At 39.5% G+C, this 14,357-nt stretch overlaps 2 protein-coding genes and 1 long non-coding RNA gene across 4 annotated transcripts; all 3 read left to right on the forward strand.

The window, feature by feature from the left end:
* Positions 1 to 1,894: 1,894 nt before the first annotated feature.
* LOC146692977 (uncharacterized) lies at positions 1,895 to 4,983 on the forward strand. The gene is made up of 5 exons (XM_085433277.1): positions 1,895 to 2,127; positions 2,848 to 3,499; positions 3,611 to 3,671; positions 3,765 to 3,845; positions 3,929 to 4,983. Exons 1-2 carry the CDS (start codon positions 2,052 to 2,054, stop codon positions 3,453 to 3,455), a joined length of 684 nt encoding a protein of 227 aa, XP_085289403.1. The 5' UTR covers positions 1,895 to 2,051; the 3' UTR covers positions 3,456 to 3,499; positions 3,611 to 3,671; positions 3,765 to 3,845; positions 3,929 to 4,983.
* A 32-nt stretch (positions 4,984 to 5,015) lies between these two features.
* On the forward strand, positions 5,016 to 7,334 carry LOC146692978 (uncharacterized). Of its 2 annotated transcripts, XR_014915324.1 has the most exons (3): positions 5,075 to 5,155; positions 5,258 to 5,371; positions 6,643 to 7,334. It is a non-coding gene; the product is annotated as an uncharacterized LOC146692978 (long non-coding RNA). The 2 variants fall into 2 exon arrangements; XR_014915323.1 differs by lacking the exon at positions 6,643 to 7,334 and having other exon boundaries at positions 5,016 to 5,155; positions 5,258 to 5,365.
* Positions 7,335 to 9,341: 2,007 nt separating this feature from the next.
* On the forward strand, positions 9,342 to 12,542 carry LOC146692979 (uncharacterized). Its single transcript, XM_085431170.1, has 3 exons — positions 9,342 to 9,730; positions 10,400 to 11,652; positions 12,011 to 12,542. Exons 1-3 carry the CDS (start codon positions 9,377 to 9,379, stop codon positions 12,453 to 12,455), a joined length of 2,052 nt encoding a protein of 683 aa, XP_085287296.1. The 5' UTR covers positions 9,342 to 9,376; the 3' UTR covers positions 12,456 to 12,542.
* The last annotated feature ends 1,815 nt before the right edge of the window (positions 12,543 to 14,357 follow it).

The following is a 14,357-nucleotide window of genomic DNA, read 5'->3' on the forward strand; positions in this document are numbered from 1 at the left end:
TTATGTGAAATGCACTGTCTTCTTGATATTTATCAACCCATCAGTTTGTATTTCTGTGTGTTAATAAAGTTCCAACTTTTGTATTGTAACATTTTTGTGTTTTTCTTTCTTTAGTTTTTCAGACAACTCAAACTTTTAAACACTTGTAATGAGCCGAGTGTGTGTGTGTGTGTGTGTGTGTGTGTGTGTGTGTGTGTGTGTGTGTGTGTGTGTGTGTGTAAGAAGTACCACTTTTAACAACTTCATTAATATTGTTTTGTATCATAGTAATAAAGGTTAGTTTTAATGTCTGTATCCCCTCCTTATTTAATCTGAGATGTTCTTTTCTAAAAACCTCAGGATTGTGCAAGTACTTGTTGAGTTTAGAAGGTAAGTGGAACACTAAACAGAAAAGAAAAGAGACAGAGATGTGTGTTTTCTGTTAATACCATAATTGCAGTCATCTTAAACAAACACATGACATTTCTTTGGCACGATTGCTTTTTCACTGATTTGAAACTTTAATGTGTGGTACAACAATTCTTCTAGTTAAATAGAAAAAAAAATACATTGTGTCAAGTTCCCTGGTTAAATGGGCTGTCTGTGTAAAAAGCATAAATGGCTGTTTGTCTTGGTGTATTGGTCTTTTGCCGGCATGGCAAACTAGATCAATCTGCTGGGACATCTGATTTGAGGACAATCACTTGCTTTTCCAAAGGACACTGACAACCAGACATTAGATGCCACAGCCCTGGCCCACGGTATCCCCCCCCCCTCCCCCCCCATGCATGCGGTGGGCCTTCTGTAGAAAGAGAGCAGCTTAATGAAGGTGACAAGGTGAAAACAGGAGGATTGATGTGCCGGTGCTGTGAGGGCATGTGTAACACCACCTACCCAAGTGTTGAATATAAGGAGGCTTTGAAGAATCTACAATAATTGTGTGTTGTTTGTACATGAATCACAATGTGTTACTTCAGAGGTGTGATGTTTTCAGGGTTTTTTAAATAAAAATCAGCTTTCTTTTTAATTGCTATTAACTGACAGTCAGATAACCAGCTTTTAAAAACATATTCATAAACACTTTGCAGTCAACAAAATTTGCACAGAGGTTATAGATGAAATAAAAGTATCACGTGTGTTCTAGGTGTGTTTATAACTCTGTTATTGTACATATTCTGTGTTATACATCATAATCATTCCAGTCATTTTTTAACTGTTTTAATCTTTATAAAACTGTTATTTATTTATTTATTTTTGTGATTTCTGCTGTCCTATTGGTCTGGTCTCTCTTGAAAATCTGAGAATGTGATATTCATAATAAAAGGATTTAAGTTTACTGCCAAAAAATGATTGCACTTCATAACAGAAATGTGCTAACTGGCTTGAAATAGATTGAAACTGTTATGAGATTGCTTCAGGGAGCAGACATGACACCGTCTTTTAGGTTTCGCCATCACTTTGTATTATGCGCACAACACCACCCTCCTCTGGCTTCCACATGAACTGCACCTTAAACATCAACTGTTTACAAATGTCATGACACAAACAAACGTTTCAATACCGTAAATCACTTTTTGGACTGCGATCACTTTTTGGCACAACATCGGCTCTGATAACATTTAAAGCGCACTGAAAAACCATTCTTTAATGCTAAAAACCCATTATCAATTGTAATTATTTATTTATTCATTTAAATTTCAGATATCGATCTTCATTTTTGTAAACTGGTGAATTAATGATTTTTTAAAGAATTAAAACGACAAAGTTTGGCAATATATTTTTTAAAAAGGATGAATAAAGCAGTAAAATAAAATGAGAAATATATATATATATTTTAAAAACTATGATAATTAGACGAACTTTATTTTAAATAAATAAAATTGATTTTCGGTGACCCTGGGTGTCATGGTGATGATGACGTGTTTGAGTGCAGGTATAAAAGCAGGAGGCAAAAGTGGAATTCGGGTTTCACGTTTGAGCGCAAACAGGAGCTTTTTCCCACTAGTGCTGTGAAAACTCGGATTTTTCAAGCTACAGCTAACGTTTGAAAATCTTCAAGAAGGATTTGCAAAATGACTTCTTCAAACTTGAGTCGCGAGATGCACCTGCTCTCCCTTTTCATTGAGGAGGTGTTAGATCAACGCTATGGTGAGTACAGCAGGCTAATATGTCAGAGTGCTAGCAAACAAATACAACTTAGATTTTTGTCTTTTATTGTTTGGAAGTAGGACTTCATGAGTGTTAACATTTAGGATGAGATGTTTCATACTTGAGTAACATCAATTTTAACATGTGCCAGTACGCTATAAAGATGGCGCCATGTTTTTTTTTAATTGCTAACGACTTAAGGCGTTGGAGGACGCTGACGTCAGCGCGCGGCCGTTTTTGCATGTAGAGGGTTTGAGTTGACATGTTTGGGCCGCTGGCGCTGAGTTATACGTGAACGTTTCATAGATTGTGAATGTGTAAAGCTGGAGAAGCTGGAGTTTTAAAAGTTCACAGAGTCGCAGGATGAGTTTGAGATTGAAACAGTGTGTGCCTGCAATAAGGAGGTGGGAGGTTTCTCACCTAAATGTAGCTGCTTTATCCACAAAATATCGATGCTCAACTAATATGAAGATATTACTCCTTAATGTGAATGCGTATTAAAACCTCAGTGAAAATCCACGCAGCCTTACACACATGAAAACTTTTACCAGGTGAAAAATGTGAAGGCTTTCATAAACAATGAGTTCTGCTGGGAGCTTCTTACTGTTTGTGTGTGGAAGAGCTTATGATGATGTAAAGCCATGTCTGGACAATTTAAATTCAGGCTTTAATTTGTGTGATCACATGATTAACGTAGACGCACGCTTTGCTTTCTCGTAGCTGATCTGGTGAGTCCAGTCACTGCACCTCAGATGGTCGTCACTAACTTGAGGAACCGTGAACTGAGCAGGAGGCATCTGAACTCCATGCCTCACCTGGTCCTCACTCTTTACCATAACCTGGTGACTGGGTCCAAGGACTTTCCTTGCATACCTTTTAAAGGATGGTTCCACCGGGACCTGGTGACGACACCATTTGTCAATGTGAGGCAGAGCCAGAGAGAGAACACCACTCCTTCTCCTCCTACGGACTCACCAGCTGGCATGATGCTGCCGCCTGCGGGCTCCAGCTCTCATCCACGCTTCCTGACTCCAGTTCTTCCAGAGAAAGCAGATCTTGCTGTGCTGAAGGCAGATCGGAGGAACTGTGTCCGCACCCTGACTGTCGACGGCCTCCCCGTCACCAGAGTCATCTCCACTGTTTACCAAACAGAGGACACTGAGATGAAGAACCGCTGGAGAGTAACAGACTACAGCGCGGACGGCAGAGTTCTCACTTCGGTGCTCTGCCGTTTTCTAAATATGTCGGCAAAGCGTGCTAAGAGGAAGGTGGAGGAAGAGAGCAGCATCCGGAGCCCGACTCAAGCAAGGAAGCGCTTGAGATTATAATATACAGTGAAGCATGTCGAACGTCAGCAAGCCTGAACAAAGTGGTAAGTAGTAAATAGTGCTTAAGGTTGTTTCTAAAAGAATGTCCTAAAATATTTGAAAATCGTCGAGGTTTTAACTTTTATTCTTTCTTTTCTGCCTCTTGTTTCTAAAAGTCAGGCAAAAGAGTCACGCTGCGAAGAAACACCACACAGAAGATTTTCCCTCAGTAAAATGGTGAATATATTCATCTTGTTATGACGTTTGCTCACAATAACCAGGAGTGTTTCTGAAGTGATTCACTCTCATTTGGTGTTATTTGATCCAAAGACAACTGAGGGTCTTCAGAGCAGCGTGAACGGGCGTCATCTGAGAGCAAGACAGTCCTGGCGCCTTTGTGGTTCCCTCCAGGTACTCCAGCTTCATCCCACAGTCCAGAGAGATGCAGTTAGGTTGAATGTGAGTGTGAATGGTTGTCTGTTTCTCTGTGTTAGACTGACCTGTCCAGGTTATACCCCCGCCTCTGGCCCCATAACAGCTGGGATGGCTCCAATGGTTAAGCAGAAGAAATGGATGGAAGGATGATCCAAAGAGAAACATTGAAGGCCCTCTCACAAAAAAAGATAAGAACTCATTTTACACATTGTTGAAACATCCTGAAAGTTATTTGTTGTGTTTAGAATCTGGTTGAACTGTCATTAGAGTTTGTTTCGACTTGTTGTTCATTTCTTATTCGGTTCAGCTGTGTTTCTATGTGTCCTTAGTTCCCATAATCAGCCTCCTGTGTGTAAATATTGTGTCAGTCTCCCTTTGTCCCTTGTCAGAGTGTTAGTCTCCGTCCCCTCGTGTTTCCTTGCCTCAGTAGTTCTGTTTCCTACAGTTTTCCCCCAGTATAGGTTTTGGTTAGACTTTTTCAGTTCCCTTTGTCAGTCTTTGTATTTGGTATTTCCTCATCAGTCTCATCACTTTCCTCTCCAGAAAGAAAACAATAAAAAGACCTGAAGAGACGTCTATGCAAACGCTCTCATTGTGAAAGATAAGTATACATCCAACTAATCTGTGACTCTGTCACAGCTCTGATCAGCAATTCTTTCAGGTTTGTCTGTTTTGATGATGTTATTAATTGTTATTATCCTTTATCCAGTTAACTTTCAGAGAGGAGCGGAGGGAGGAGCGAAGCCAGCGTGCTCTGTAAACTGTCATTAAAAAAAAGATAAGTATATATTGATTTTATATTATTATGACAGCTCCTCCTCAGTGAACACTTCCTCTAGTTGCTGAAATCATTTACTAATTTTTTTCTTCCCATTTGTCTTTTGTTTTTCAGAGAAAACAGAGGAGCCAAGGTGACATTAAGACCTAAGACAGGACGGATTGAACCCTTTCTCGTAAAAAGATAAGTATTCACTCTGCTTTTAATCAGAATATTGATAAATATCTAAAATTCTGCTCACCTGGTTGATAAAGTTACTAAAATGATTCCCTCTTTTCTGTCATTTGTCCTTTAGAGAGAAGATGAGGAGAGTGAACGTCAGCAAGAATGAACAAAGTGGTAAGTAGTAAATAGTGTTTAAGGTTGTTTGTAAAACATCCCAAACATTAAAAAAATTGTTGAGGTTTTAACTTTTATTCTTTCTTTTCTGCCTCTTGTTTCTAAATGTCAGGAAAAAGAGCCAAGATGAGAAGAAACTCCACACAGAAGATTTTCCCTCAGTAAAATGGTAAATACATTCATCATGTTATGACGTTTGCTCACAATAACCAGGAGTGTTTCTGAAGTGATTCACTCTCATTTGGTGTTATTTGGTGTTTGTCTTTGAAAGGAGAGGAGCAGTAACGACACTGGGAGACAAACAACAGGATGATCCAAAGAGAAACATCAAAGGCCCTCTCACCAGCTTTCATTTATTAAATTTGTCTTTACTGAACGATTTCTGGTGTGTACTTGTGTTGATACTCAGACAACAGCTCGTCTTTCTGTTTGTGCTGGAAGATTCAGGCAAACACATATTACATATATATGATTGTTATATGACACAGTTTCACATTTAGTGCTCTATGATAATGATAAGGTCCAGTTTAATGGTATTGCTAGTGTCTAATGAAATGAACACGTGATTTTCAGATCCAGCAAAGTGAATATTTTTCACTGTGGATAAATTACATGGAAACGTTTAATGAGTCATCAGCTATTTCACTACAAAGATGATGTGATTAAAGGTTCTCATACATGCAGGTCAGAAGTTTTGCTCCATCCTGGATGTTAAATGCTGATCAATGTTTACACATATCTGCACTTTTATAACAGCTCATTTCACAGGTCATCAGTCTCCTGACTGCATATGCAGAGTTTTATCATCACGTGTTCATGGCAGACAAACATAATTATGAATTCTTGTTTTAGTTCCATTCAGTCACTCAACATCAGGTGTCTGCTTGTCCTGAGCTGTGAGAACTACAGTGAGTTGCTTTCCTCTTTAGCTTAGTATTAATAAACCAGGTCGTAGGTGGGCACCTGCATCAAGGAGTCAAGAAGCATATTTTATTGTTTAATGGTGAAAACAAGGGATTGTTGTTCATTTGTTTAATGGAAAGACTGAAAGTGCGGCCTGGTGTTGACTTACACTTATTCAAAGTGATGAAGTACCAACAGATACTAAAAGTCACAGCCTGAAACACGTCAACTGCTTTATTATTTCTAGTTATAAATAAACTGTCAGTTTATGGCCCCTGTGGCTCGATCAGGCCCTTCCGGGATGTGGAGATATTTATTATTTACTATAACTTGTGCTTATGTTGGTTTTTGCTGTGGTTTCGCTACTGTGTTTTTCTCTTTTTGCTTGTTTTTATTTTTCCAGCAGGTGATCAAACAGATTTTTAGTGTCTTCTCTCTCTGTGTCTCTCTTCTCCTATCTTTTTGCTTTCCATCTCCTTCTGTTGAGCATCTTCCCAACTTCTCTTTTCTTCATCTTTCTCTTTCCCATCCCCAGTCCTGTCCGTTCTGATTGTAATCATTTCAAAGTAAAGAAAAGAAAGAAATAATAAAGAGCTAATACACTTTGACAATCAAGTGGACCAGTGTGGCAAAAGCTGAAATGATCCATTTGGGAAAATAAATCTGTTGGACTGGTAAACTAATATACTATAGTAATACGGTATGAAAAATGGCAAACATGAGAATTCTGTGTGTTTTCCTTCTTATCTGCAGATTAACAGTCCACAGGTTTGGTGCTCAGACTCTGATTTGTTCCCTGGAGATGGAGGAGAGAGAGCACAGAGGACAGCAAGGTGGAGGAGTGAAGGAGAAGGTGGTGCAGCTCAGTGTCCAATCAGGAGTGAGCATCTCTATATATGTATATAGAATATATATATTTCAAGTTTTTGTTTTGAGTTTTTGTTGTTTTTTGTTTTTTAAAGCAAACACTAAAACTGTCACCCACACCTCTGAAGATGAAGATAACTAATCATAAATAAAGGGAATGTTATGATGATGAGGACACTATCAGAGGTAGTTCAGGGAACTGTTATAGTTCAGATACCAGAAAAATCGTTTTTCTTTTCTTGTTTTTTGGCTTGACTTCATGGTAGGCAAAATGAAGAAGAGTGCTTGACTGCGCCTAAGCAAGTAAAAGCTGCATGGCAAAACAACACACACCTTCACTGCAGATGCATGCACAGAAACCAGTATTTTTTGTATCTTAAATATTAACTAGTGTGTGTACAGTAGTCAATATAATGGGATGTGACCTAAAGCAGCAAAAGAAGAGTTCTTACAGCATTTTGCAATATTTAGGATTTTATTGAACACTTTTACCTTTCAACATTTGTAAGATTAATGAGTAATGAAGCATTGCACAATAATCCTGTGTTTTTGATTATTTATTGTACACTACAAGTAAACAACAATAAGTTAAACATCTGTGACATCTGTCAGAAGCTTGGATACATTTACTCCTACAAGGATTTTACTCTTATGAAATGTAAAAAGAACACTGAAATTATATTCTACAGAACACGGAAATTATATTTTACAGTTTTTCACATAAACAGTTTTGCTTTGCTTACAGAAACTATAACTTTAATCTCAGCCAAACCGATTTACTCAGGAACAAATAAAATACTAAAAAAAAGCCAAACGATAACATTTTTAAGTTATCTAAGTGACCTATATATGTTTAACCTGAGTAGCGAAAGACTGCGGTGGGTTTGAAAACGATTTGCCGGGAGTCCGGTGTTCTCACGGCTCTAGTTAGCCTAGCCCCCGGCTCGCTATCGAGCTAGTGGGTAACAGACGTCTCCGAAAACGTCGGAGCGCTTTTGAAAATATGTGGTGTCTTGATAAACTGAGCAGATATTTGAGGTTGACACAGCTACAGTCTCGCCTGAAAATATGTGAAACGTTTATTTTGTGACCCATAAAGAATAATAAGAGTAATATTAAAACTAACTAGCTGCCGCCATTGTTGGAAACTGAGCTGGGCTGCGCTATGAATTCTGGGACACAGCTACTTCTTCTTCTTCGGGGTTTAACGGCAGCTGGCATCCTTGTACATGCAGTGCTGCCATCTTCTGTTTCAGTCCGTTATTACACTCTTAAATCCTACTACTTATTCCTGCGTCTTTTGGGATCTTACAAAGCTTCAAACAACGCGTCGACTTTTGATAGTCAATGTAATCGTGACTCTTCGAGGGGGGGGGGAAGCCCAAGATGGCGCTCTGAGCAGTCACATATCGCTGAGCTCTGCGAACCTGGCCTTTTTAAAAATATATATTACACACAGTGAACAGAGACTTTATTTACGCCTACGCAATAGTCATCTTTTACGTCTCATTTTGGTATCTATTTGTGAACCAAAATGAGCAAACCCGAGAAGAGAAAGACCGAATCTAAGAAGTTGCATGCTAACAGCGGCTCCGTTAGCAAGCTTGCTAATGTTAGCCAAGCTGCTCAGTCTTCTCTCGCTACTGAGATGCCCGCCGACACTAAAAATACTCTCATCGACTCCATGCACGACTATTTGGAGGCAGTTTCCGAACCGCTTCAGTATTCACGGATGGAAGAAGAGTTTCCCCCTCTCCCTATCACTCCACGTGCCTCTCCCGCGGGTAAGCTAAGAAAAGTTGCGGATACGGAGACATCTACGGTTCTCTCCCAGCTCTCATCACTTACCATGTTGATTAACTCGAGGTCAGACACTTGAAAAAATGGTGAGTGACAACTCCATAGCCATCTCCGAGATGAAAAAAGCTGTCCAAGAGAACACTGAACATATCACAGCTGTTAAGGAGTCATTTGATGCTGTCTGTGCTGAGTTAAATGATATGAAGAGCAGAGTTGTCAGTGTTGAGGCACAGCTCGAAAAATATAAAGCAATCGCTGAAGCACAGGAAAAGCGCATCTCTCACCTGGAGAGCTATTCACGGCGTTGGAATCTGAAGCTCTACGGTCTGACCGAGAGGGACAAGCAGGACGTGCGGCAGGAGGTAATCAAAGTCTGTAGATCAGTCATACCGGAGATGCAAGATAAATTCCCCGACGTCGTTGACACCGTCCACCGCATCGGTCCCAAGAGGTCCAACAACAACCAACCCAGGGGAATCATCATTCAGTTTACATCCAGGATCTACCGCGATGCTGTCTGGCGCGCTGCTAAGAAGTCCACCTACCTGAAAGGTAGGGTTGCCAACCGTCCCTTAAAATACGGAATCGTCCCGTATTGAGCTAATAAGAGACGCACTTTGTCCCGTAATACAGTGAGAATCACAAAAAGTCTTTAAATGTTAATGGATTTAACGCTTTGTTTGAAAACATAATTCCCAGCCCCTCTCCTGCTCTGATACCAATGAGCTGACAGCACACTTAGCACGAGTATAACATTCAGATTACCGCTTATCTAATTGGTCGAGGAAAGGTGTGCGGAGAAGATACCGGAAGACAACAGATGATCAGCATGGCCAACAGAGAGACAAACACTGACACTGCGGCGCGACTCTGGGACGACAGTACACCTTTGAACAACAGTGCTTGTTCCCCTCCTAGAAAGAAAAAAAAAAGGTTGCAAAAATACAGGGAGGAATGGGAAAATGAAAACAACTGGCTGGGAAAAGTGCGCGATAACACGTATAAAGCGCACTGCACATTGTGCCGGCGCACTTTTTCCATTTGCCATGGTGGACTGACTGATGTTAAGCAGCATGCTTCTACTTGTGGGCACATGATGAATATGAGGGGCGTGAAAGAAAGAGGAACCCTTGACCAATTTGTTGTCCACCAGGCCACGGCAGAAGCAGATATGGTATGTAAACATTGTTGTTTTTTTAAACCCTCTGGTTAAGGTTAATATGGGCATGTGCAATGAATATCAGCACTGTGTGGCCAGAAGTTTGATAATATAATTTGTTTTGTGTAATAAACAAGGATAGATGATTACAACGAATAGATGACTAATACATAAAAGTAATACATAGATGAATAATGATGATGAGTTATGATGCGTAATCATGGGAACAAGTGGGTTTACAAACTGGAGCAGCTGATTAGCATTAGAAAAGCTGAAATAATACCTCAACTGAAGCCACAAAGCCCGAATAAATTGACACAGAAGAGACTTCCGTTTCAAGGCAAGGCAGAGATCCTTCCTTCCCACAGTGATTGTGGTCTTCAACAACTCTTTGAAGACTTGATTAGTCTGAGCTGCAACAACACCTAATTTCCCTCTGGGATTAATAAAGTATTACTGAATTGAATATATATAAAGAATACACATTATATTGAAAACATACATATATATGACCATACCCATTTCTTACAAGTTGCATGCGTAATTTATACTTTAAAGTCAGTTGATAAACTACACAAACTATACAGATATACTGTAATATATATATATATATATATATATATATATATATATATATATATATATATATATATATATATATATATATATATTTCTATTTTATAGGTGACTGCTGCAGAGGTGACCCATGTCTACCACACTGTAAAGCACGGTTTAAGTTATAACTCGGGTGACTGTGCACTCAAACTGACTGTACGAATGCTGAATGACTCCAGTATTGCCAAAAAGATGTCCTGTGGGAGGACGAAAGCTGAAGCAGTTGTCACAGATGTCCTGTCTCCAAAGGCAATAGAAGAGGTGATCAAAAAATTGAAAAGTGGTGCAACTCCACTCCCATTCTCTCTTCACACTGATGCTTCAAACAAGGGAAATCGGAAGATGTTTCCCTTGGCCTTGCAGTTTTTTACACCAGAGGCTGGAGTTGTCAACAAGATGTTGGATTTTGTTGAAAATCCAGATGAGTCTGCAGAGGGAATAGTAAAAATAATACAAAGCTCTCTTGAAAACGTGGGGCTATCCTTAGATCAGGTTTCTGCATTCAGTGCTGACAATGCAAATGTAAATTATGGCATCCACAACTCAGTCTTCACAAAATTGAAAGAGACCAACAGTGAGATCCTTCGTGGCAACTGTCATGCACATATTGTTCATAACACTGTGAAAAAAGCCCTGGACAAGCTCTCAGTAGATGTGGAAAATATTGTCCTGAAGATATACAGCTTCTTTTCCACCTCTGCCAAAAGGAGAGAGTCCCTGAAAGAGTTCTGTGAATTTTGTGACGTTGAATTCCATGATATCCTGCGCCATGTTGTGACGAGATGGCTGTCACTCAACCCTGCAATCACCCGCCTGCTGCAGAACTGGGACCCGCTGAAGTCATATCTCATCAGCATTGGTGAGGAATGTCCAAGGCGCCTGAAGGAATTGCTGAAGTTGACAGAAGATGCTGCTGGAGTTGAGGGAGAGGCAGACATTGTGGAAGTCTACCTCCTCTTCTGTAATAATGTCATGTGTCTGTTTAAAGAAGTGGTGAAAAAACTGGAGAAGAATGTAACCACGTCTGTTGACCTCTATTCCATCATGGAGTGTTTCCTGACAAGACTTATTCAGAGAAGAGATGATGGGTTCTACGGGTACCTAACAAGACAAAAGCTCCAGCATCTCTCGCCATCTGATGCTGATGGTGCCAGGCAGGAGTTTACAGCCTTCCTAGACACTGCCATCAGTTATGTCTGGAAGTGGTTTGACTTTTCAGAAGAAAACTGGCTTTTCCACCTGCAGCCCCTCTCTCTAGCATCTGGGAAGATTTCCTTTGATGACATGGAGAAGATCATTGAACGGCTTCACCTGGCTGGCAGGTAAGAATAAAACATTTAGCAGTGAAATGATAAACCATGTTTTAATAGTATTGATGGTTAAAAATAAACAAATACAATTGATAGATAACATATATAAATAAAACCATAATCATTAACTTTGTTTGGAGTGTATATACACACGCATGCAATCTTTTATACACTATTTTACAAATTGAAGGAGTTCATATACTTAATATAAGGATGGATAAATACATAATAAATAAACTATACTTATTGTATTGTTTAAATGCTATACAACGTTATAAACATATACAATACATTTTTTCCATTTATTTACCACTGTAAATGTTCTATGTACCACTTAGGATTTAGGTCAACTTCTCATCTCTATTGGCAGGTTAAACATCTCTATGGATGAGCGTTATGAAGAGTGTGTCACTGCAACCAGTCTTCTGAAGCACCTCACCAAAGAACATCAGGAGAAGGAAAAGTGGCAGTCCAAGGGAACAGCAGAGAAGTGGATGGAAATTCTTCAGGCAGCTGACCTCCCCAATATGCAGGCTGTTGTATCCTTTGTACTCAGCATCCCATCTTCCACTGGGTTTGAGGAGAGGATTTTCTCTCTTATGAAGAATAAGTGGACTGATGTGCGGAACAAATGTTCTACTGAATTAATTAGAAGTGAGCTCATTGTCAGTCTAAATTATGATATGTCTTGCTCAGAGTTTTACTCTGCAGTACTGAAAGACAAACAACTCCTAACTGCAGCAAGAGCTCAAAAAAATACAAATGGAAAAAGTAGTCTGTTTCCACATAATGTAGCATTGAGCTTGAGTTCATGAGTTTGTTGTTTTTTTTTAACTTCAACTTTCAGCTACAGTCAAGGCCTTTGTATGGAACGCCAGGACTGCCATAATGAATTAATTAAATACACCATTAAATAATTAATTAAATGTGTCAATAATTAATTAAAATTGGAATTAATTAATTAATTAAATAAATAGTTATGACACATGTAATTAATTAATTATTGACACATTTAATTAATTATTTATGTATTTCACATTTTAATTAATTATTGACACATTTAATTAATTAATTATTGACACATTTAATTAATTATTTATGTATTTCACATTTTAATTAATTATTGACACATTTAATTAATTATTTAATGATATATTTATTTATTTCATTTTGGCAGTCCTGGCGCCTGGCTCTCATCATGAAATAATTTTATCTGTCAGCCTCACCCGTCAAACTCAGGGGGCGGGGTTAACGCTGCCATGCAGCTTCTCTAACATTTGATTGGTTGCCGTGCAAAGTAAGTCAAAACAGGTCGATCCTAGATAATCGATTGCTTGTGTAGACTTGGGGCAGCCAGGTATCCCAGAATGCAGATCAAATCACAGGCAGCAATGGTGGTGGTGTAGTTTTTCTGTCACCAGCTACACTTTTAACAGTGTTTTAGCCCGTATGTCTGGTCAGGTTGTCAACATAGAACATGTTTGCAAAAGTGCTCAGATGTTTTCAGAGATTTCACTAGCTCTGCTAACAATTAGCATGCAGAGCGCACCGAGGGGGTTACGTTAACCGGTTTGTTTACATATTCCACTCTCCGTGTTCCACATGTTGCATTCGCAGATTCTCATTTTCACCGAACGATCGTCTCTTTCCGCCTGGTCTTGTGTCTCTGTGCTTCTGTAACATAAAGAACGAGCTGACATTTTTCTCACGAAACCAGCGATCAGCTCAACAGACCCTCAGTTTACCTGCATGCATCCTCCTCCTCATCTGTCAGCTGTTTAACACCTGCTGCTAATTCAAGAAACACGCCTACGTTACCTGGTGATAGTCACAGTTTAACTGGGCAGCCGGTGCTCGATATAAAGCAATGTCAGCGCATTTTTCTGCACAAGATAAGTAAATATAGTGTTTTCCCCGAGCGCAGAGCTGCTGGAGCTTGTTTCCTTACAGAGCACTTTCTAGGCGAACAGCTTCATCAGCGGCTGATGTCCAATCACCGGCACACAGCTTTGAAACCTCAGCTGAGTTTTAACTCTCAGTGGTTAAAACCTGGACTTCATTCACTCAGGTTCTGTCTGTCGGGTCACGTTTACTTCGCTGTTTTATTTACAACTGAGCAAATCGGTTTGGCTGAGGTTAAAGTTACGTTTCATAACTGCATAGTTTCACAGACGTTTAATGGTTCACTGGCACATGTGTTAGACTGAACTATCATCTAAATATCATCTGTTTTTTAATAGTTATTCAACTGTATTCTAAGCACCAGCTGTCTGTTAGAATGTGATTTTTTTTTTCTCTCTCTCTGTTGGCAGAGGTATAAAAATGCGCAGAAAAATCTGACGTGCATGGCGAACTTCACCGACGATATTTAGGGAGGAATAAACACACATCAAACATAAATGAACCATTTGCCTGTCTCCATAATTGAGAGTATTTTCTCTTCTTATTGTTACGCCCCCTAGTCTAGGCGTGTAGGGACGTACATAAGGTTGGAGGAGAGAGAGAGACAAATCCCCGCCCTGGTTCCCAAGCCAAACATCCAAACCAGTTGTGAGTAAAAAGGTGATTTTATTTAAGGAAAAGAAGCATAGCTCCAGGGTGAGCCCAGGCCAAAATAATAAACAAAACCAACTAAGTCCCACCAGAGAAAAACTAACTAAACCCTAGGAAAGAAACAGAACAAACAAATGACAGAGCTATCCCTCGCTCCCTACCCG

Source organism: Copadichromis virginalis, linkage group LG15 (assembly GCF_057382275.1).
Source record: "Copadichromis virginalis isolate Kocher_CV1m ecotype Utaka linkage group LG15, C_Virginalis_male_GT1.1, whole genome shotgun sequence".
Classification (NCBI taxonomy): Eukaryota; Metazoa; Chordata; class Actinopteri; order Cichliformes; family Cichlidae; genus Copadichromis; species Copadichromis virginalis.

Excerpts from the sequence above, each read along its gene's own strand:
- LOC146692977 (XM_085433277.1), top strand. The coding sequence starts at position 2,052 with ATGACTTCTTCAAACTTGAGTCGCGAGATGCACCTGCTCTCCCTTTTC. Across the intron at positions 2,128-2,847 it reads GGTGTTAGATCAACGCTATG|CTGATCTGGTGAGTCCAGTC; the intron begins GTGAGTACAGCA and ends GCTTTCTCGTAG.
- LOC146692979 (XM_085431170.1), top strand. The coding sequence starts at position 9,377 with ATGATCAGCATGGCCAACAGAGAGACAAACACTGACACTGCGGCGCGA. Across the intron at positions 9,731-10,399 it reads CCACGGCAGAAGCAGATATG|GTGACTGCTGCAGAGGTGAC; the intron begins GTATGTAAACAT and ends TCTATTTTATAG. Across the intron at positions 11,653-12,010 it reads CGGCTTCACCTGGCTGGCAG|GTTAAACATCTCTATGGATG; the intron begins GTAAGAATAAAA and ends CTCTATTGGCAG.